The sequence below is a fragment of the Equus asinus genome, chromosome 20 (assembly GCF_041296235.1).
Source record: "Equus asinus isolate D_3611 breed Donkey chromosome 20, EquAss-T2T_v2, whole genome shotgun sequence".
Lineage (NCBI taxonomy): Eukaryota > Metazoa > Chordata > Mammalia > Perissodactyla > Equidae > Equus > Equus asinus.
In genome coordinates this window covers 103,236,533-103,261,477 of record NC_091809.1, presented here as the reverse complement: position 1 = coordinate 103,261,477, position 24,945 = coordinate 103,236,533, and the positions used below count along the sequence as shown (strand labels likewise).

General features: G+C 42.6%; 1 protein-coding gene across 4 annotated transcripts in view; it reads right to left on the bottom strand.

Moving 5' to 3' along the window:
- NELL1 (neural EGFL like 1) overlaps positions 1 to 24,945 on the bottom strand; it is a 779,413-nt gene that overhangs the window by 656,216 nt on the left and 98,252 nt on the right. For all 4 annotated transcript variants that reach the window (XM_070491352.1, XM_070491350.1, XM_070491351.1 and 1 more), the window contains exon 4: positions 4,835 to 5,005. In XM_070491352.1, the coding sequence (XP_070347453.1) occupies positions 4,835 to 5,005 (171 nt within the window). The remainder of the gene's footprint in view (positions 1 to 4,834; positions 5,006 to 24,945) is intronic.

The following is a 24,945-nucleotide window of genomic DNA, read 5'->3' as shown; positions in this document are numbered from 1 at the left end:
ATATTGGAAACCTTGAATTACTGACTTGTTCAGTGATTTATATTAAGTTTACTTTTCTGGTTCTGCAGGCTCTTCCAGATCAGTTCTATGCGAAAAGGGAATGTGCTCTGCAGTGAATAAACGGCATGTGTTGGAAGTAAAACCTGAAATACGTTTACCGTCTAGACTAGAATCATTGAGTTAATTCCCTGTCAGAGTGACAATTGGACTGCAGGTGTGTGTGTGCTGTGCACACTTGTACAAGTCTGAACCAACGAGGTGAGAGTTCAGAGCCCTGTAGCAATGTGACTTCGTAAGAGATCAATTTTTCCAGAACTGAAGCAAGAGGAGGTTGCCTTAGAATGGGGACACTTGCATATTGTGAAAAGTGCAACTGAAAGCTAGATGAATGTACCATTTGAATGGAAAACACTTTTGAGTCCATCCCTTAGCTGTTAGAAGCTCAGCTCCCTGTCACTTCAAGACCAAGATACTGGGAGTGACTATTTTCAGTTCTCTCCACTGCTCAGCTGCTATTAGGATTTGTCAAATCAGCCTGCTCACAGGGCTTCAGACCGAGTGCAAGCTTTCTCTGCTATCAAGGGTGCAGGGCCAATCACTGTGGGGGGCCCTGGTGGTTTCAGAATTAAAAATAACTAAATGAATAAGCCATGAACTTCTGGATGGAGAGACTCCCTTATTTCTTTGTGTCCTCACAGCCTGGCAGCGACACTGTGTCCAATACATTAATTAGATTGAAAATTAAAAGTTACCAAATAAAGAGAAGGAAAGGAAATCCCTGTTGTGGCATATGAGAAAGAACACTTATGCGCTGAGTCCCAGATGTCGGTGGATTCTGAGCTTTGAGTCATGGGGACAGGCCACAGAGTGAGCGGAGAATGGAGCAGGAGAATCTGAGGAAGGTTAGCTCAGGCCTCCTCCTAGGCTTTGTTGGCAACTGTCAATACAAAGGTAGCTAGAGAAAAACCCAAGGCAACCTAGATAATCAGGTTGGCTGCCAATGGAATGGCTCCTTTTATGTTTCTAGCTTGAGGTCTTCAGCCCACCCTTTGGGAGCTTCTAACCAGGCCCAGCTTAACCAGGAGAAAAGCGCGAGTCTCAGCAGCAGGCAGAAAGTGTTCAACTGCCAACCACGACAGCAGTCACCACTTGTGACAACTTCTGTAATTCAGTCTGAAAAGGCCCTGTTTCTCAATTCTAACCCAAAAAAGGTGGAAGAGCCTGCCACACCACAGTTCCTCAGAGCAGTGGAACTGCCTGGGGAATCTTCCCTTCCCGGTTTCACACATTTTTATGGTCTGAATCTCCTGCAGCATCAGTCCTTGGTGTGGCAGTGACTTTATCCTGGGACGTCCATGAATTACGTTGGTGCTGGGGGGGTGGGAGGAGACTAAGGTTTGGGAGCTAGATCCTGGTTCAGAGTTTTGGCTCTACACTTATGTGACTAAGACCGAGTTACTTATCTTCTCTGAGCCCCTCTATTCCAAATCTGTAAAACAGGTCTAATAAAATTGTTCCCACATGGCTATTCTGTGGAATATTATGCGTAGCACATTACCTGGCCTGTAGTAGATGCTCGATAAAGGTAGGCCCCTTACCCTATGCCAGTGCAATGGGTTCTGTTGACAAGATTCCACATCCTACCAAACAACTCTGAAGACCAGCAGTATCAGACACGTGGGAGGAAAGTACTAGGAAGGAGCAAACTGCTCACCCTGAGTTAGGCCATTGCCTGCCCTCACGTTCCAGGTCCAGTGCTGGGCTGAACAGCCTGGCAGTCAGAGCAGACGTTGGTGAGTCAGACTCAGGTCCAAATCTCAGCACTGCCACTTATTAGCAACAGGATTGCAGACATAGAACGTAACTCTGTTCCAACATTCTAAAATGAGAAAGATAACGGCCTGAGTGTGGGATGACTTCATCTATGTGAAGGGCTTAGCACTGTGCCTAGCACAGTCACCACTAGACAAAAGTCATCACATCACCATTTATTTCCAACCAGCAGGACTCTAGTGGGTGACAGGCTGAGAGAAATAAGATACTATAATTCTAAGGGTAAAAGGAACCAAAAAGTAAGAATCTCGTGGTGGGATGAAAGGCATGGCTTAGAGAGTAAGAACCAGCCTGTGACTGTCACTCCGTGAGGGCAGCCTGGATGAGAAGTGGGAGACTAGCAGCTTGATAAACAGGCCAGCACTTCCTCTGCTCTAGAATCAGCCAGCGCCGGGGAGGAAGACACTTATGAAGACGACGCAGCAGATACTGCCCTCCCCCTGGATCTCTCCTCCTCCTCCTCACTGGGGCTCTGCTGCAGGCACTAGTTTTCCAGTCTCTCATTCATCTGTGGCAGCCCAGCCTCTCCTCCAGTTTCCTCTCTCTCTCTCTCTCTGAATGGGTGGTTTTGAAACCACAGTCGGGCACTTGGACGGCCAGCCCCAGAACCACAGGAAAGCTCGTTAACAATACAGCTTCTCAGGTCCCAGCCTCGGGGAATCTGATCCACTAGGTCTCAGATGGGACCTGGTGACTCATTTTCTTAAGTTCCCCAGTAATTCTGTGGAGTCAGGTTTGGGAACTATCTTTCTAGACTCTTCCTATACAAAAATCAAAACTTCTCTCTCATGGCCCAATCCTTCCGGGCCTTTCTCTCCCCTGACCTACATAAAAACTCCTCTGTGTTTGGGTCCATGAATCAGTAACTGGCAACAACTTTACATTTTCCCTCCAAGACCTTACATAAAGGACATATTATACCATGAGCCTAAGTATGAAAAATATCAAGAGAAAGGAAGGAACATTCAGAACCCCTTCAGTCCATTCTTATAAGTGGGGCGGACCCTAAAGAATATTGGGGGCTTCAGCTCTCCCATCCACTCCCCGCTTTGCTGGTAGAGAGGCCATGGTAGCCAAGGACATACAGTGGATGAAAGTTTGGAGACTGAGTCAAAGAGGCACATTAAATGTGCAGAATAACAGCAACAACAACAATAGCAAACATGTATTGAGAGCCAAAGCCAAGTGCCACCCTGAGCACCTTACACGGATTATCTCATTTAACATTCCCATCCATGAGCATGCGTTAGTACTATCACTCCCACTTTACAAATTTAAAAACTGAGATGCAAAGAAATTGACCAGCTCAAAATCACACAGGCAACAAGTTGCTGAGGATGGCAAAAGGGAATATTTCATAGGCACCTGAGAACTGTGAAGGCATAAAACTTAGATTAGCAGAAACATATCTTCTCTCCAGAGAGAAGAATAATGGAAAATAGAGGATAAAATGTTTGAGAGGAGGAAGAAAAGAATTGCATAGCAAGAAAACAGCAGCGTTTCCCAGACTTTTCAGTCGGGCATCACTAACCTAGGACTTTGAAGCCTCTTTCCAGCCTGTGGCACAGGAGGACATGCAAGGCCCTTCCCCTGCTCTCCCACTGGGCAGCATATGGGTTGTGGGTAGAGGGGAACAAAAGTGCTACCTGACAGGCCACTTTAGTTCTAGAGAATTAAAGGAGCCAATGAGCTCTTGAAGGTAGAAATGGAGATAGTGGCTGAGGGTTAGCTCTATCCAGGCTGTCCATCCCAGAACTGCAGGATCAACAGGAGCCTATGGTTTCTATGGAAACCTTATCCAGGAACATTATTATCATCTGACCATAGCCACGGTTCTTCAGAAGCCCAGAAAGCACCTTAAATAGATGCCATCGAAAATTACCAAGACTCTCTTCAAGATGGCGGCACTTCCCTTAAGCCTGAAGCTCGTTTCTGTTCTCTGCCCTTCTAAAAGTGACTACAGAGCTGGAGCAGCAAGCACAGGCAACTATCTCCTCCTCAGAAATGTAATGTGGAGCTTATTGACCTCAGATTGTCCTTCTTCCTATTGGGTTCTGAAAGGGAGGCTGTCCCCAACATGCCTGTTCCTCATCCTGGGCCCAAGGGAGCAAGTCCTGTGGCTGAACAGTCATTCTAACTTTGATGGTGTCTTTAACGAGAATCAACAATTCACAGGCACTGCTTGCATTGCAAAAAATTCTCCATAAGACTCAGATCACTAGCCATAAGGATTTTCCGTGGCTTCTGGAGACATCAAAACATTCCCCTTGACCACCATTATCCAGCTGTCCAGCCACAAATGATCCAATCACTAGAGACTGATAGTCTCCTTTCTCCAGCTGGCAGTAAACCTGACTCCTGTGACGGACATGAGGGGCAACATCTCCTTCCCACCCCAACCCACAACCTCCTGCAAAACCCCCCAGACCTCACAAATACTCCAGCCATCCTCTGACAAGCTAGAAGGCTCATTCCTCTGCAGAGAATGGATGACATCAATTCCAAAGGATTCAAAGAACAGCCGCTTTAAGAAGCCTCTATTTGGAAAAGATATTTAAGCAAAGCTGTGCTTGATGAAGTGAAATAGAATTAGCCGCTTCAGTAGCACAGGCTTCTCTGATTCATTCTAAGGTAGACTGGCTTAGTCGTTTCCAAGTGGAATGAACTCAACAACAATATATCACAGTTAACTGTGATCACAGCTCCACGGAATTTCAGCTGGTACCTGGAATACACCAAGGAGCACTTAATATTTCCCAATCTGTAATCAACCTTTTGTACATTTGTTCCTAATCACAGCATACGGTTTCATCTTAATGCACTGTTTTCTTAGCATATTACAGTTGGTCATTTCAGCACGCCTAATGGCCCATTTGGTAGGTTCAATTGCAATTAGGGCCCCTTGGTTTTTGTTTCCCAGCAAGGCTTGGAGGGGGTTGATTTTGCCCCCCTTCCCACTGCTCGATTTCAAGGGCAGAATCACGAAAGAGCAAAGACATACCTGTTGCAGTCGACGTGGAGCAGGAGATGAGAGGCGCTAACTGACAGCGCCACCTTGTGCCACTGTCCGTCCGCCATCCGGTAGGGAAGTGCCTCTGTCCTGGGCTTCCCCTTGTGTGTGTAGTGATATCGAATCTCATCTCTCAGGCCACTGCTCTCCAGTTCAAAATAACTGTATGCAAAGCAAGAAGAGTTTGTTTTATTTTATTTCTGGATTTTACAGCAGTCATCAGTCCTCACTACTTACTGTCTTCCCACCAGGTTTCTCAGAATCTAAAACTAGGCAAACATGACACAAAGAGCTACAACTCAAAATCAACTGTACCAGATGGAATCCTCCAATTCACCTGTTGTCTGAGAACCCTCATGGTCACACCTGGAACCCCCAAAATGGAGCTTGAGTGATCCACTGTGAGGTGACAAGCCACAGCTAATTAGCAAAGCTTGATGCAGTGTCTCTTAAATACTTGGAAGCCCAGGGCCAGCCCCAGGGTTGCGTGGCTAAGTTCATGCACTCCACTTTGGTGGCCCAGGGTTTGCAGGTTCGGATCCTGGGTGCAGACCTACACAGTGCTCATGAAGCCATGCTGTGGCGGCACCTCTCATAGACAAACTAAAATGACCTACACTAGGATAGACAACTATGTGCTGGGGCAGGAAAGAAAAAAAAAGGAAGATTGGCAACAGAGTTAGCTCAGGGCCAATCTTCCTCACCAAAAAAAGCATACTTTAAAAAAGAAAAAAATGATAAAAAAGAAGTCCTGTACAGAACCCTCTTTCTATTGTCTAAAAAAGGCCATTCACGTGGAATGGACTTATGGATGTTTATTTTTATTTCTGCCATTTTTATTTTTCAAGAATTGAAGGAAAACAGAAGTCGTGTTGGATACCAGGGATTGAAATAATTGTCAGAGTGAAGAGATCATAAGGCTTTTTTTTTTTTTTTTTTTACTCCCTCTTGGACAAAAAGCTATAAGTGGACAACAATTCCTAAACAGCAACCAGGGAAGCAACAGTTTGAAGCTATTCATATATGGACCAGTATTTCAAATTACCATGGGATGAAACACACAATGGGGTTTTCACTTTCCCAGATCGTTAGCACATTTCCCAGATCCAAGAAAGACTCTTAGCACCAGCACTGCAGTCTGCACTTTAGTCATAAAATGCAGCAAGCAACTCTGGGACACTCCTCAGACACACACCAGGGCTGATACTTTCGTGGGTGGATGACCTAGTTAGCGTTCTATGCCTCGCTTCTGAAAAGTGTCATCACAGTTGTCAGCAAAATTGGGCCTAATCTCACTACCAGCCATCGCACTAGGCATTTAACACTTATGACCTAATTCACCCACAAAATCCTACAAGACTAATATCATTATCCCCTTTTAAAAATTAGAAAGCTGAGATTCTGGAATTTAACATGCCCAAGTTACGACTTAAACGTGGGTCTCAATTTGACAGTCCATGCATTTCCACCAGTTTGCTGCCCATCTCAGAGGAGGACAAAGTCGTAAAGACGGCCTCAGCTGGCACCGTCTCCCAACAACTCATTCATACAGACGACTCAAGAACTACTCACTTCAACAGGAAACCAGGTTCATCCCCAGATGTGGAAGGACCTACTGTGTCTCCTCTAATCTGTTGAGCTGTCCTGACCCCACTAGCCAGATTGTATTCAATCTAAAACACAAAAAGCATCTTCCAGGAGGACTGAAATGAATATAGCATGAAACAGCCTCTATTATGCATGACCCCAAACCTCAAGTCAGAACCAATGCATATTTCTTGCTCATCTTTCACAGGATCTTCCCAAGAGAGCGTGCAGGGGAAGCAAGCCTAGCCTCCGACCCACCTCATTTGCACTAGACAAAGAATCGGGCCCAAGGTCATAAACTGAAGAGGTTACTTATATTATTGGGGCCTGCTCCTGAGCCCAGGTACATACTTATTAGTAATAAATATGATACATATTTTATAAGGCTGCAGAAGAGGAAATCCCTTAACCTAGAAGACATTCATTTTAAAAGAATTCTCCAAATTTCTTTTCAGCTGCTAGAACATTGGAAGAATCAAACAACCAAGGAATTTAAAAGGCCAAGACCACCTGAGGTTATCTGGTCATTCATTTAATGTGTTATTACCGAACACGTAGTGAAGGGCTGAAATTTAAAATATAGATCCTGTTCTCAAGATGCTTTGAGACTAGTGGAAAAAGGAAACAAAATAGGTGCCCCTCCCCTGTAACAAGCTAAAAACTGGCCTAAGAGAAACAAATAGGAGGCAGGGGAAATTGTCATTTCAATAGTGACTGCCATGTGCTGGGAACGGGTTAAGTGCTTTCATAAACATCACCTCATTTCTTCAAGGGAGATATTATATCTGTTCTACAGAGAGTTCACATATGCTCAGACACATTATTCAATGTCTTGCCCAAGATCCCACAGCTCCTGTTTAGAAAAGCAGCATGATCTGAAATTTGAGACCTTACCAAGATTAACACATCAGGAAAATCTCTCAATTACTTTATTTTGACAATAAACTACTGCTGGGGAAAGAGATGATACAACCTTGAAAGGACTTCAATCAATGATACTTAGAAATGCTTATAGAGATCACCTGACGGAATCAAAAAAAAGAAAAAGGGAGGTAGATACATTTGGCCAGAGTTAATCATTATTCCTAGGCTTATGGCCTCATTGAGCAAATGCTCCATGTATTATAAGCAGACCTTTAAAGATCACTTTACAAAGCACAGGAGCAAGTGGTTCCCATAGAGTAACCACCAACATGAGCCACGAGAAAAGAAATCTGCCTTGTTGTTCTCAATAGGGCGGAATGGATGCTTGTGTCTCAGGGTAAAGTTTCTGACAGCATCATGCACATATTCGAAAGTGCTGGATCTCAACTTGGATGAAAGTCAAGATGATGTGTTTTTTAAAAAATGTTAGATAACTCCTGAAGTGGCCCTAGGGATGACCAAGATGCTGGATGGCTAAGTGACAACTGGATACAATTGTTGCATGAGCGCTGAGAGGGGAATAAGGCAATACTTCCAGGCAGTGACCCTCTGCTAAGAGAGATGTGAGGCTTAGTCCTGAGAGCAACTTGGAGGAGGTGGTCGTTCGGCCTGATGACCTTTGGCTGTAGCCTGGAAGGAAGACTCATGATTTGCAGTAGAGCTTGTTATTCAAAGTATGGTCCACAGACCAGCAGCATCATCACCAACAATGGAAATTCAGATTACGGGCCCCAACCAAGGCCTACTTGCACCAGAATCAGCATTTTAATAAGACCCCCAGAGATTCATGTGCATATTAAGAAGCACTGGTGTTGAGTATGCCAGGTGTTGCTCTCCTTACTGGCCAGATGGTCACAGTGAGGGAAGCAGAAGTTTGAGGCTAGGAGCAGTGAGTAAGAGCCTGTGGTGCTGGCAGGGAGAGGAATGGCACTGGAAGTGACCGTCAGCAAGTGTCTAGGGAGCTCCCTGCCCCACCGGCCCCTCTCTTGAGGCCTCAAGTGCTTTGGGGTCTTCTCGGGATGTGGGGGAGCAGGTTGCTGTACAAGTGATAAAATCAGCCAGATTTTGTGAGCAGCATTTCACCCCTCAGCCTTGGACCTCAGCCAAGTGTGCTGTTCCAACGACCCGTCCTGGCTTCCAGAAAAGCCTGTTCCTCCTGCAAATATTTGAAAACAGCCATCAGATTCACCGCTAAGCTTTATCTTTTTCAGACCAAGCATCCCCAGCTCCTTCCTTTATACTCCTGTCCCCCACCTAGCCTATGAGGGCCCTCCTGAACAAGGATTCTGCCTTCTTCCTCTTTCTAAATCCTTCCCCCATTGGTCATCATGCTCTAAGTATGGCAAAATGGATCCATTTCTGCCTTAAATACAGCATCCAGGAATAAAGACACTTCCTTTGAGCTGTGCACGACGAGGAGTGCATCCTAACACTTACACCGACCTTCCCATCCTCTGACGCCACAAGTCCTTGCACAAGAATGCCATGAAGGTGAATCTTTCCCACCTTATCTACATAGCTAAGATGTCTAAACCCAAGCCCTTGCTTAAGCGCTAGGCAGACCCTACCCAGAATCAGCATGAATAGTTCTCCAGAGTGCGCCCTAGAGTATTAGGAACAGAGTTATCATGAACTGAAGTCAATTTCACAAGACTATCCAAATTCCATGCTACACTGGGAAATAAAATTCGGGAACAATTCCAAAGAACATAGGTAGATCAAGATCAACCAGTTATTTTTATTAAAATAGTTGTCGTTTTCCCCAAAACTTATACCAACAGATCCATTTTGGAGATTTTATGTATGTATAAATATATATATATTTAATACATTTTATATTTATTATACTAATTAAGTATATAAATAATTGTATATTTTTATAAATACGTATTTTATATACTAATAGACTGGATGGCTATACACACTCAAAATATTAAAGTAGTTGTTGCTGGATGAATGTGTCACTTCTGCATAGTAGGATGAAAACAGCAAAAGTTAATTTTAAATATTACCCAATCCTAGTTCATTAACAAAGGCAAAAAGTTTCTTAGAGGGGCCGGCCTCGTGCCCCAGTGGTTAAGTTCGCGCACTCCACTTCAGTGGCTCGGGGTTCACAAGTTTGGATCCCAGGTGAGGACCTAGCACTGCTCATCAAGCCACAGAGTGGAAGCATCCCACATAAAACAGAGGAAGACTGGCACAGATGTTAGTTCAGCAACAATCTTCCGCAAACAAAGAGAGGAAGATTGGCAACGGACGTCAGCTCAGGGCCAATCTTCCTCACAATAAATAAATAAAAGAAAAAATTTTAAAAGGAAAAGAATTTCTTAGAAAAATTATCTTTCCCAGCAATTCCACAAGGATAGACATTGGCTCTTTGGAGAAAGAGCTCACACCCCAGAGCTCCCAAGATAGTGCAGTACTGCTTCCATCCAGCAGGGGCTTCTCCGGGCCCCTGAACCACCACCCACTTCCTGGGAGTCTGGGTGGGGAAGTCGAGGAAAAACGGATTTGAGAAACAAGGCCACTCCTACCCAGTGTGTGTGTTTCCCTGGCAGGATTATCGGGACAGGGAGAAAGCCAGGCAGGCCTCTAGCTACTTTCTCCGAAGGGAAACAAAGAGTCATATATTGTGTGAGTGAGTGTGTGTGTATATAAGCCACCTAGGTGGACAATTCCCCCAAATCCTTACAAGTCCCAAGGATGATGCAAAAAAAAAAAAGGTCAGTTTCCTAGCAGAGTGCCTAGAATTTTGCAGGACCTCAGGAAAGGTTAATTCTACCTTAATGATGATAACAGTAACAACAAAAACAAATACAGCTAATATTTATTTAACAATAGCTAATACTTATTGGGGTTTATCATTACCAGGGAATGTCTTTAGGCTTTTATATTTCATTTCAAAATACAGTCAGGCGTCACTTGACGGGGATACATTCTGAGAAATGTGTCATTAGGTAACATCGTCATGTGAACATCATACACTGTACTTACACGAACCTAGATAGTATAGCTTACTACACACCTGGGCTGTACAGTACTAAGCTTATGGGCCACCATCACATATGTGGTCCATCGTTGACCGAAACATTACACGGCACGTGACTGTAATCCCTACGACACCCCTATGACATTTATCTATTTGTTATTTGCTTTAACAAACACTCCTACAGCACTGACTCTGGGCCAGGCACTATTCTACAAATATTTAGTCATTTAATGCTCACAGTAACTTAAAAAATTACCGGCTATTACCATCTCCATTTTATAGAGGATGAAACCAAGGCAAAGAGAGAATAACTCTCCCAAGGATATACAGGTAGGGAAGAGCAGAACTAGGATTCAAGCAAGAGCAGTCTGGCTCCAGGGTTCACGCTCTGTGCGGCATCCCAAGTCCATACATTTAACTGCTACCTCATTTGACAGAAAAAGAAAAGATCTGAAGCTCACACAGCCATAGGTAGCAGAACTATGACTTGAAGCCAGGTCTGGCAGACACCAAAGTGGGTGCTCCCAATGGCAACCTCCCATTACCTTCTACTGTACAAGATGTTTTAAACATATTACCTCTAATTCTGCCAACAATCTTAAATGGTAGTTATTAAATCCACACTATAAGTGTAAAAACTGAGGTTCAAATTGATAAGGTGCCTTGCCCAAAGTCACATAACTCCTGTGACTCAATTCCAGGTCTGCTCAATTCCAGGACCCAGGTTCTTTCCACCACACTCCGTTCCTCTCCAGGCACAGTGGCATGATCAGATCAGGGTCAGGGGGCAAGGGACCTTAAGTGAACTCAGGCAACTCCCGTCCCTGATCCCCATGATGCTCCAAGCTGTGAAGACATCCTCCTGCAAACTCAAGTGCAAACCCCCATTCCCCATGTCGTGAGACAACGACCACCACAGAGAGAAACACTCCAGCTGTTCGGGTAGAGGCTCTTTTCCTCTCGTGGCCCTTTGCCTAGGGCTGGGATAATGAAGAGAGGAAGCCAAAAACACCAGGAAGGTACACTGTGTCCTACCTCAGGCCAGGGGTCTCAAGGACCACGTGTACTAAGAGACAGTGGCACAACTTTTAAGTGAATAGTAGTGCAAAGAGCACTGGCCCAAGGGTACAGAGACTTGATTTCAACATTAAACCTGCTGCAGACAAACAATGCATGTAATCTTTGGCAAATGTAGCCCTGCCTCTCTGTACCTCGGTTTCTCTTGTCTGTTAAACAGAGTGATTGGCTCTGATCCACAGTGCCCTAGGATTTCCCGGAAGGGACTTAGGGTCTCTAGCAGAAGGAGAGGATGGGGCACCAGAGAAGCTTCATTCTCATCTGTTATATAAATTGTAGTTTCCCGTAAGATTTCATTTGGAAAAAGAGACCACTTCCAAAAATAGTCTGAAACCACTGAATTAAATCTTTAAGGTGCAGCTGAGATGTATGTATATCAAATTTCTATAATTCATATACTACTTTGCATACTGATAAACTTTAAAAGAAACTGAATCCTTGGTTGGTCAGTTAGTTTCCTTCTACCCTTGACTTTCCTGGCAATGCCCAGGCTGCAGGCTCCTTAGCAGCCCAGGGGAGAAAGGATAGGAGATGACAGATGCACCAAATGTTCATGTCCCCACCTTTCTCCCTGAGCACACACCAGACTGTATTTCCCAGTAGCCTTGGATCTAGGAGGGACCATATGACACCGTCACCAAGAAAACATGGGCAGAGGTGATGTGTGTGACCAAGGCGAGGCAGTTAGGAAAGGCTGTGCCTTATCCATGCCAGCTGCAGAGGGTCCCCTAGAGGATTCTGAGGGCTTAAGTAGGGGGTGGTGTCATTAGATGGAATAAGCCTGGGTCCTTCAAGGACTGCATGGAGCACGGACATCTTTCCTCACACAGGCTGACAGTGAACTGGGAACAAAAATAAATCTTTACTGATAACAATCCAGAGATTGAGGTTATTAGACTACCTTGACTCATTAAAGAGAGGTACAGGAACATGAAACTGAAAAAAGGCAAAAAACTTGAGAAGTAACCATGGACACGAAGCTACTGCTAGACTATAAATAGAAAGATATGGCAGGAGGCATAAACACAGCCATCTTCTGTCCTGTATTTGAGAGAGAAACTGCATTACATGGCCTAATATTCTGTTTGGCAAATGGTATTTTCCAAAAATACCCACAGTATCTCCGATCTCATATGTTTTTCTACAATGTAATCTTGACATTCTTCCAGTTCAAAGGTGGGATCTACGCCTCCTCCCCTCGAATCTGGGTGGGCTTGTCAGTGCTGTTGAGGGCAAAAGTAATGCTTGGTGACTTCCAGGGCTGGGTCATAAAACACGACGCAGTTTCTCGTTTGCCAGAACACTGAAGCCCTGAGTTGCCGTGTAAGAAGTCTGACCACCCTAAGGCCACTGTGCTGTGAGGAAGCCCAGACCACACTGCGGAGGCTGCACATAGGTGCTCTGGTCAACAGCCCCACCTGGACTCCCCACCAACCTCCAGGATCAACGCAGACATATGAGTGAAAACCTCCAGGTGGTTTCCCCAGCTGTCCACTCTTCCCAGCCGAAGTCACACGCATTGTGGGACAGAGACAAGCCATCCCTCTGGACTCTGTCCAAATTCCGGACCCACAGAATCTGTGAGCATAATAAGCTTGGGGATGGTTTGTCGCACATCAGTAGGAATCAGAACGCTAACTTCAGGCATACAGGTTTTTACCTTTAAAAATTGGAACTATCATTTGGGTATGTCCCTACTAAATGTCTGGGGTCACTGCCAGATGATCAAATCCCAAAGAGCCAAATTTCTGCTTAGAGCCCCACAGACTTGTAACCATACATTTCCTTCTAACATCAAAAATGGAATTCTGTCCCCCAAAATGCAACTTAAACAATATCAATATGTCATCAGATCTTTTAAAATACATGGTTTTCAGTAGCTATTTAAAGAAACAAATACCAAAGGAATACATTGGTATCTTTCTCATTAATCCATTATTTTTCTTGTTATCAAGTCCTAACATCTTGGCCTCAAACTTCGCGTTCACTGAAATGGAAGTGGCCGCCTCGGCAGTCCTTCTATAAATGATTTCTTCCCTGAGTTCTAGCCTCAGGTTAGCTCCCGCCCAGGCTGCAGAGCTATTCGACTAAGGTAAAGGACAGTCTAATTTACCTGGACAACCTTCCATTACTCTCAACTTCTACTTCCTTCCTTCAGAGCATACGGTGTAGTCGAAAGAGCAGACACACCAGGAGACATGCGGCTGGTATCCCAGGGGCCTCCGAGTCCAGCCAACTTGTGTTCAACCCCTGCCTCAGCCATTTCATCCCCGTGAATGTGGGCAAGACACACCACTTCCTCAAGCCTCCTTTTCTTCATCTAGTAGAAAATAACATCTACTTCACAGGTTCCTTTTGAGGAAAAAAAAAGGACAAAACATTTGCAAATAACCTTACAAAGTGCCCAGTGTCCAGCAGTGATTAGGATTTCCCATCCTTATTCCTTCTGCAGACAAAGGAAGGAACAGCCTCCTAGGGGGTGATGCTGCCGAAAGGTACATGGCCTGCCTCCTCTCAGAACAGTGCTTCTCTGCCTTCCGCTCTCCCTTATGTAGATTTGACCTGGTGATTTTTTTTTGCATTTGTAAACTTATATACTAGTTGTGAACTCAATCCTCTTAGCAAACATCTAGCAAGAGATTAATGGTGACAGCAATTACAAACCGCCTCTGTTACTGAAAATAAAACATTCACGGTTAAATAAGGTTCTTTGCACCTATTCAAAACAATTCTGTTACTGTCTTTAAAAGCAGGGGAATGGCCGTGCTCTTCTTACTGAAGGAAAGGCTGGCTTCCAACCTTCCCAGATACGGAGAGCCGGGAGCAAAGACGTGGAAAGTTAAGACAGAAAACATTTTTAATTGAGAGAAGAAACTTAAAAGCAACCAATGAGCTGGTTTACTGGAACAAAGAGAGTGGATTGTTAGTTTTTGACTGCCAAGGCCTCCAAATACAGTTGAATATTAATATTTATTAAGCAAACAAGCCCAAGGCTGGAGGCTTAGACTCACACAACTGCATCTTATCTTAAGCCTAAGGTACAGCTCCAGATCACCAGGAACTCAAAATTAATTTGTTTTCTGCTTTTTCTCCCCAAGTCCCCCCAGTAATATAAACTATGTATATATAAAATACACATAGTTGTATATTTTAGTTGTGGGTCCTTCTAGATGTGGCATGTGGGACGCCGCCTCAGCATGACCTGACAAGCGGTGCCATGTCCGCGCCCAGGATCCAAACTGGCGAAACCCTGGGTTGCCGAAGCAGAGCAGGTGAACTTAATTACTCAGTCACAGGGTTGGCCCCTAAATGCTTCTAAATAAAGATTTAAGAAAAGGGAACCAAAATAATAGTAGTTGAAGTCCTGGCCACTTTCTATACTTCTACGTTTTACTAAAGACTTAAAGAGAAGGAATATTATTCCCAAATAAAAAGCTAAAACTGAAGGCTTTATGTTTCTTAAGTTTTAAGTTTCTTAGGTTTTTCTGAACTTGAATTTTTTTTTTTAACTTCTATGGTTCAAAACTAAATCATCTTTAAGGTATTCAGTGAAGAATTTCCCTCTCGCCCTGTTCTCCATCTCCCCAATACTCAACCTCCCTCAAAGACAACACTGTTATCAGTTTCCCGTGTACTCTTCCAAGGTTTTTTTTAATAAACGATTTTAGAATAGTTTCGATTTTCAGAAAAATTGCGAAGGCAGTGCAGAGAGTTGTCATATAGCCCACACCCAGTTTCCCCTATTATTAACATCTTACATTCATATGGCACATTTCTCACAATTAATGAACTAATATGGATACATTAATATTAACTAAAGTCCTAACTTTAGTCGGATGTCTTTAGTTTTTACCCAATATCCCTTTTCTCTTCCACTATCCCATCCAGGGTACCACATTAGATTTAATCACCACGTCTCATTAGGCTCCTTTTAGCTGTGACAGTTCACACTTGCTCTGTCTTTTTTGACCCTGGGAATTTTGAGAGGTACTGATGAGGTATTTGTAGAATTTCCCCCAACTGGGATTTGTCTAATGTTTTTCTCATGTTTAGACTCAGGCTGTGGATTTTGGGAAGGACGACCACAGAGGTAAAGCGTAATTCTCATATCACATCTAGGATATATACTATCAACTAACTTATCAAGCATGATGATAACCTTGGTGTCAGCCTACCTGGCTGAGGGAGAGTCTGTCAGCTTTCTCCAATGTAAAGTTACTCCTCCCCTCCTCCCTTTCCACACCGTCCTCTTTGGAAGGAATTCCCTAGTGCGGCCCACACTGTAGGAGCGGGGAGTTATGCTCCACCTCCTCAAAGATAGAGTAGCTACATAAATTATTTGGAATTCTACTGCATGAGGATTTGCCTGTTCTCTCCATTTATTCAATCGTTGATTTAAAGGTGTGTACTCACAGGTCGTCTTTTAGACTTTGGGTTCTCATCCAATACTAGTTTTGTTATTTTGTTGCTGAAATTGTTTCAGCTTTGGGCCATTGGAAGTTTTTTCAGTTGGCTCCTATGTCTCTTTGACATAAGGCTTCTTATATCGTTCCTGACTCAGTCCAAAAGTCAGCCATTTCTCCAAAAAGACCTAGTTGTTTTTATCGGAGAAGGGTATTAGAAACCAAGATCTGGATGATAAGTGTATTCATTGCCACTGAGGTATTGTTGTTTCTAGGCACTCTCTGCTGATAGAGCAAAGAAATATATGTGGTATAATAACCAGTGTATACAAACATATCAATATTTCTATGTGTCTATCTGTATCTAAATTAAGCTAAACATGAGTTCATACTGATGTCTTAAACTCTAATCCATTACCCACATGGATCATTCTAGTCTTGTCCCCATACCTATCTGTAACCTCCCACAATTCACCATCAATTTACTTAATTATTCACTTCCAGTGTACATGTATCATGATTTTAGAATCATTAACCCACACTCTCATGTAAGCACCGTTGTCATTAGCGTGAAGGGTCTATGTGCAGTTCCTTTTACCTTTAGTCTTGCAGACTCCTCTTGTTTTCCAAGTCACTCAGGTCAGCAGCTTTTTCTCCAATCCCCTTTTTATTGAGGTTATTTCACATATTTGTAACACAGTTAGACTGTTTATAGTCACATTCTGCATTCCATCCTGGGGCCCCCAATCTCTCGAACGAATTTTTTTAAACATGCATACATATTGAGGTTCACTCTTTGTGCTGTAAATTTCTATGGGTTTTGCCAAATGCATAGTGTGATGCATCCACCACTAGAGTATCATACACAATAGTCCCACTGTCCGAAAAAATCCTCTCTTCTTCACCTACTTAACCTCCCTCAACCCTCAAGCCCCTGGGAATCACTGCTCTGTTTATCACCTCTGTATTTCTGCCTTTTCCAGAATATCCTATAAATGGAATTATACAGCATGTAGCATTTTCAGACTGGGTTCCTTCATCTAGTAATATGCATTTAATATTCATTCATGTCTTTGCATCGCTTGAAAGTTCATTCCTTTTTATCACAGAATAGTAGCCTGTCGTATAGACGTACCATAGTCTATCCATTCACCTATTGAAGGATATTTTAGTTGCTTCCTGTTTTAGGTGATTATAAGTAAAGCAGCTTAGTAACATTTATGAGCAGGTTTTTGTGTGAAAATAAGTTTTGAAATCAACTGGGTAAATACGTAGGAGTATGATTGCTGGATTGTATGGTAAGACTATGTTTAGCTTTGTAAGATATTACCAAACTGCATTTCCCTAATGACAAATGATATTGAGCATCTTTTTATATGTCTGTCATTTCTATATCTTCTTTGATGAGGTGTCTGTTCAGATCTTTTTCCCATTTTTTAATTGGGTTGTTTACTTGTTGAGTTTTAAGAGTTCTTGCTATATTTTGAACAAATCCTTTAATAGATGTATTTTGCAAATATTTCTCCTAGCCCTTGACTTGTTTTTTTCATTCTCTGAATAGTGTCTTTTCCAGAGTACAAGGTTTTTGTCTTAGGAAAATGAAACTTATCCATTTTTCCTTTCATGGTTCATACACTTGATGTTGTACATAAAAACTCATCACCAAACCCAAGGTCATGTAAATTTTCTCCTATGTTTTCTTCTAGAAGTTTTTATTGTTTTGAATTTTACATTAAGGTTTATGATTCATTTTGAGTTAATTTTTGTGAAAGGTGTAAGGTCTTTGTCAAAGTTTTTTTTTTTTTTTGCATAAGTATGTCCAATTGTTTCAGCATGATCATTTGATAAAAAGACTATCCTTTCTTCCAGAGGCTTTTATGCTATAAAAGCAAATATGAATATTCCTTTTGCCCCATCTTTCTAACATAAATGGTAGTATACTGTCGTCACTGTTCTACACTTTTTTCTTTCCACTTAATGTAACAAGAGACCTTTTTTATATACACAGCTTCCCCTTTATCCTTATAGTTTTCAATTTTATTTGATACATATTCTCCCACTCAAAATTAAAATGACTGACTTCTTTATAGCACAAATCCAGACTACAAATAAAGACCTATTTTCTCAAGGCTAAGCCACTCTTACATATTGTGAAAGCAAAACTGAAAATCAGATGCAAGGGATGGCACTAAAGTTAAGTAAGGAGCAAGCACCGAGTAGTATAAAGACCTTTGATATACATACCTCCCTTTAAGGAATTTACATGCCACTTGATGAGGTAAAACAAAAGCTTATCGAAAAATAAACAGTACAAGCCTGACCTTTAAAGAAAGAGAAAAAAATTCCATTCTTGAATGGTGATCCAGAAAAGTTTCACCAAGGAGGCTCATGTAGAAGAACTATTTAAATTGGAATAAGAAGGATGAGAAAGGAGCTTCAGGAGCAGGACGTACAAGTAAGGACAGGGAGGAAGAAACGTGTCTGGCAGTCTCAAGCAACAGAAGAACAGGTGTGGATAGGATTGAGGATGTGTGCAAGAGGAGAGCAGAGGAGTTCAGAAGCAGACAAAAGGTTAAATGGGGGTGAGATTCATAGAACCAGGCTCTGACATTTGGCCGGTAACCTACACCCTAGTGGTTCTCAAACCATTTTCTGCTATTACAAATAGACAGGTGATGTTCACAGGCATGAAACACTCCCATAGGTGTCAGAATTCTGGTATATTACCTCTAACTCCAGTCCTTTCTCTCTCCTCCCAGAAAGCACATCAAATCAGTGGTTCTAATGTACTCTGACTCCACTCCAATATGTTAGGGCACTTTTTAACATAAGTTAATCACACATTTGTATCTCCAGTCTAGACCTGTCTTCTGAGCTGTATACTTGTATAGCCAACTGTCCACTCAACAACTCCACTTGGACCCTCCAAATTCAATAAGCCTAAGACATAATTCCTGATCTTTCCCCCCAAACCTGGTCCTCATCTATTACAGCCTATAACAAAATGAAAGCTAAAAACCTAAGCATTTTCTTTGATACTTCTCTCTCCCCATGCCTGCTGTGCAACCCACCAGCAAGTTCTATTGCTTCTGTTCCCAGGTATCTACTGTACCCATCCACTCACATCCCCCTCTGCTGCCATGCTTATCTAAGCCACCGTCATCTCTTACTGGAAACTGCATAGCCTCCCAACTTGTCTCCTTGAATCCACTGACCACTTCCAATCCATTTTACAGTCAAAGTCATCTTTTGAAAACAAAAATCCAATCATGTCATTAATCCCTTCTAACCATCCCCCACCCCCTAAGCTTAAAATCCATCAATGACTTTTCATTGCTATTAAGCTTAAGACTAGAATTTTTACACATGACCTTCAAGAATCCACAAGCTCTAGCCCCTGCCCGTCTTTCCGGCTTCAGCTTCAGCACTCTCCACTTTGCTCTCTGTACATCAACCTTCTTTTAAGTCTTTGAACATACGATGCTCCCTCCCACCACAATCTACTTGCAAATCCGGTCCCCACTATCTGAACACTTTTACTCCCATTCTTTACCTAGTTCTACTCATCCTTCACTCTCACCTTAAATGTCACCTCCAAGAAGAGGATTCCAATATGCATTCCCCACCACCACCCAGGCTTTTTCATGGGACTACGTTCCTTTCCTTCACAGTACTTACCTTTTTCTACTTATACATTTTCCTCACTGTTTTCTTAGGATCTGTCTCTCCCACTGGATTGCACTCTGTGAATACACAGGCCATGTATGTTTTTGAGCCTAGCACAGAGCCTAGAATATAGACGTGGTAATTATTTTTGGAATAAATGAACGAATACATTATAAACCTCTGGTTTTTATTAACAGTGATAAATTATTTATGGCACATCTTTCAGCTGATTGTGATACATCAAACTGCTTTGACACTTAAGTTGAGAATCACTCTTGTAGAAAATAAAAGCTCCTCGTCAAGGAGGTAATTCAGTAAAAGCACCACTTAAATAATGATAATATTCAAAATAATTGCCAACATTTATCAAGTTCTTACAATACGCCAGCTTGGTAAGTACTTTGCATACAATATTGCAGTGAATTCTTGAAACAACCCTATGAATGGGGAGCTATCATATTCACTTAACAAGTGAAGAAACCAAGTCACAGAGAAGTTAAATGACTTGACCAAAGACAAAGCTAGGACAATGATGCCTAAACCAGACTCTCTCAGATGAAAGAATCCTGAGAATCAACAGACTCACCTGTCCCACGACTGAAACTACTACCCACATAAGAGTCACTGGGAAGGCTGACATCATGGGCAGAGAGTTGCACTGAGAGAGGCCAGCCACTCTGAGCTGGAAACAAATTCCCTCTGAACAGACCCCAGACAGAACCTTCCATGGTGCTGACGGCTCCACAGTCTTGGAGGCTGAGAGTGAGTGAGTGCCTTAGGAAACATGGTCTAGTGATACTTTGTTAGGAAGACATGAGCTCTCAATAAAATGCATAGTGAGGTATACTGTATGTAAACTACTTATCGCTGGATTGCTGTAAGAACTCGATAAATTCCACTATTATTATTATCATAATGTAAATCTTGCTTTTACTGAACCACCTCCTTGATAAGAAACTTATTTTCTACAATAATGATTCTCAACCTCCATGTCAAAGCATTTTGGTGTACCACAATAAGCTGTGAGATGTGCCATATGTAACTTATTACTGTTAATAAAAACCAGAGGTTTGTTAATATACTCATTCATTTATTCCAAAAGTAATTGTTAAATCACTACTACATATGCTAGGCCCTATGCTAAGCTCTGAAATTACAAGGATGAGCAAAAACAGACACAGTCCATGTGTTCTTAGAGCTTACAATCCAGTGGGAGAGACAAGCATTAACAAAATAATCACAGTGATAAATGTAAAATTGGAAACAGATAATGAAGGAAAGGATCGTGGTTCTATGACAAAGCCTGATCGGTTTAAGTTGCACTGGGATAAGGCCACCCAGACTGATGAGCACAGGCTAAACACGAGCATTGTAAAGGATCTCTCATGAAAGTGTACAGTTACTGAGAAGAACTGTGCATGAGCCTAGAAGATGGGGACCCAGCTGGGCCTAACAGGTAAAATTTGTTCACAGTAAGATACCCAAAAGGTGCCAGGCCATACGGCAAATCTCTCAGAGGACTGTTAAGATGACAATTGTAGCAAGTTCCCTCCGCAGCCAGTATCCCTGCCTGTGGAAATAATGACTGCACTTTTCTATGGGTGAGGTTATTGTCACCACCCACCCTGAATTCCATGTCCCCTCCTCTAAAAAGGACCCTTGGATCAGGTGACTTTCATCTAAAATCAATTTACCTAGGACTAATATATATAAGCAAAAATTTGCCTAAAGCAGCTTTATCTAAAACCAAATTTGACTAAAACCAATTTACCTTCCCATCACATATGAATTGTTATGAATTTCACAAACATGAGTTTTATGTCAGTGGTACTATTAGGGGAAATTGTCATTAAGTAAATTGGCTATTAGGTAAATTGATTTTAGAATGATTCATTTTGGGCAAACTTGGAGCACCTAAGCCAATCTCCAGCAGTTCAGAAGGTCGATGAGGTGGCTCCAGGCTGCAGGGCTGCCTCTCAACTTTAGAAAGCCAGTACAGCCAGACTCCCTCCACCTTCCAAAAAAAAACTAGGGGGCTTCAAAATTAATTAATTTTTACTGTGCTGCCAGAATTCCTGTTACGTTCCCCATCTCCACTATGCCTGCTAAGGCTGAAGAAGCTTTGCCCATCACCATCCCGTAGCTGCCCTCATCTTAACCCCTGATCTGCTCAGACCACCCAGGCATCTGGGAGATAGAGCCACAGTGAAAGCAGCGTCTTTTAAAAAGCATTCCAAAGAATTTAAGGTACAAATGAGTCATCCCGTAAAAATGCAGGTCTGATTCAGTGGGTCTGGGCTGGGGTCTAAGAGACTGCATTTCTAATAAGCCCCAGAGGATGCTGCTGCTGCTGGTCTGCAGGCCACACTCGCTGGGGCAAGGTCTACCAGATGAGTATGGCTGTTAAGATGTGCAGGTTGGAGTGGAGGTGAAATTGATGGGATATTAGGAGGTATTTAGGAGGCACTCTTCTCTGGTCTTGGATATTAGGATGCAAGGAGGATATCAGAGACTCACTCATATGTTCTGAAGTCTGAAAGTGTGACTAAAACTTTCTCTGCAACCAGAAGAGAGTTTGCTGGGCAATTGCTTTCAAGTACCAAGAAAGTTTCAAAAGTTAAGTCTCCTAAGAAGATGATGCAGTAAATGCTTTCCATACCAGGAGTTTCACAGTCACATAAAAAATACATCTCTGCCTACCTTGGAAACGCATTCTCAAGAAGAGTTCTTCCCTTTCTATCACACCAAGAGGCCTAGAAAAACTATTTTTTCATGCCAAGAATGTCCTTTAGCAGAAGACCTTACAATGAAATATAAAAAGAAATTCTGCTGGCCTCTTAAACCACAAAGAAGTTAGAACATGAGGTGAAAAAAGTTGGGGAGACCACTGGGATCAAGACCAGACCAGGTGTTACTCTCCGTCCTCTTTCCTTCTTCCACAAACAGGCCCACAGGAACACACCTCCTCATTCCAGTGACTCAACAGCAGATTCTCATTTGGGCCTGGAAAAGACCTTTATAAATTACTGCTTCCTTTAATTACAAATAGAAATCTACATTGAAGAGACCTGCCAGGCTCCACTTTAACCAAGTGATCAAGGTTAACATGACCAGTAACAAGATTATTGACATCAGGAACCCCATGACCTGATGCACGGAGAAAACATATCATGTCGATAGTATCCTTGCCCACAAAACACATAACTTAATCATGAGAAAATGTCAGAAACTCAAATTAAGGGGCATTCTACAAAATAAACACCCAGTATTCTTCAAAAGTGTCAAAGTCATGAGGGACAGACTATAAGAAATTGGCACATTCTGGAGACTAAAGAGTAATAGTAACTAAATGCAATGTGAGATCCTGGAAAGGATGCTGGAACAGAGAGGGAAAAGGGATATTGGTGGAAAAACTGGTAAAATTCAAATAAGGTGCATAATTTTGTTCATAGTCCTGCCACAACGTTAATTCTCTGGTTTTTATACATTTTCCATGGTTATGTAATACATTAATTTTAGAGGAAACTAGGCAAGGGACATATAAGAACTCTCTGCATCATTTTTGCAACTTCCCTCTAGGTCTAAAATAAGCTCAAAAGAAAAAGTTAAAAAATAAATTATTGTTTGACCCCCAAAGAGGCAGAGCCAAGGAAGCCCCATCAGTGGTTGACATCTCAGTAGAAAAGTCTATGACTTTTTTTGTACTCGGGAGAAAGGAAAGACTGGATCCTCTAGACACTCTTGAATCTGCTTTTTCTCAACAAGATCTTGGCTCAGGGCTTCTCCACCTCCCCAGGCAGTGGGTCATTCTCACAATAAACCAAGGGGAGCCATCATCTCACCCTAGTTTCAATTGTGAATCCACCTTCCACCTGTCACATAGTTTTAGAAAAGTGAAAGCTAAAGAACAGCTAGAAAATGAGACATTAAGACTGACTGGAAAAGACTTTCTAGGGGAAAAAAATGAGAAAGAGACAAAGACAGCAAGAGAAAGAAATTAAAGGTTTTCTCGTTCTACAGAAGATCGGGTGGGTATCTGAGAGCAGGGAAGGCCTGAGAACAAGTATAGGGCAGTAATCAGTTACTGGGAAAGAAGAACTCCAAAACAGCTCCATAAAGCCCTTATCTCCAGCCATCTCGAGCAAGAAACGAGAAGACACAGGCGTCTATTCTCAACCCTGAAAAAGAGCTGGGCAAATGGTTCAGTCATTAAGATAACAACAGATTTGTTTATTAATTATTATTATTATTTCTTTTCTGGGTCTCTACTGCTTGCAAGTTAGATGTAGAGACCAGATTTCAAACCTGACTGACTGTAATATATATTCTAAGAGCAGAACTTAGAAGATAAAGCAAGACATTAAGAAAAATTTGACACATGCCCTTTGGACTGAAAACAGAAAGCACAGCAGTTGTTAATAACAACAAGCAATTATTGAGTGCATACTATGTGCTAGATGTTGTCTCAAATCCTCAGAATAAGCCCATAGGGAAGATATTATACCTAATTAACAGATAAGCTAAAGTTTGAAGATATTGAGGGATCTGACCAAGATAACACAGCCAGTAAGTAGTGGATCCAAGGTTTGAACCCAGGCTTACATAAAACTAATAATGTTCTTTCTACTCTATGACACTGTATTCAGGATGCTGTGGAGAACATGAAGTTTCTGGCACCAGCAAAGAGACACCAAGAGTGTTGACACCATGTGGCATGAAGGCAAGAGCTGTTGGCAAAGCCTCCTTAAGGACATACTTGTTCTTAATGTACTGTGCCCACCACAACAGATGGAAGTCACTTAGGCAGAGTTTCTCTTTCACAACCTCACCCCTCTCTCCAATGAGAAGACAGTGTCTCCAAAAGTTAGGGGGCCAGCCTGGTGGTGTAGCAGTTAAGTTTGCACGTTCTGCTTCGGTGGCCCGGGGTTCACTGGTTTGGATCCTGGGTGTGGACCTACACACTGCTTGTCAAGCCATGCTGTGGCAGGCGTCCCACATATAAAGTAGAGGAAGATGGACATGGATGTTAGCTCACAGCCAGTCTTCCTCAGCAAAAAGAGGAGGATTGGTGGCAGATGTAGCTTAAGGCTAATCTTCCTTAAAAAAAAAAAAATAGACATTGGCCCAGTGGCACAGGGGTTAAGCTCACATGCTGTCCTTTGGCAGCCCAGGGTTTGCAGGTTCAGATCCAGGGTATGGACCTAGCACCACTGATCAAGCCACGCTGCAGCAGGCATCTCACATATAAAATAGAGGAAGATGGGCACAGATGTTAGCTCAGGGCCGATCTTCAGCAAAAAGAGGAGGATTGGCAGTGGATGTTAGCTCAGGGCTAATCTTCTTCCAAAGGAAAAAAGAAAAGTAAGAAAGATGGTACATAGAAACTCAGCATGCAGGAGACTGCTAGCTGATCACCAAACCCATTCGCTTTTCTTCTTGGCACAGAGCTGGACTCA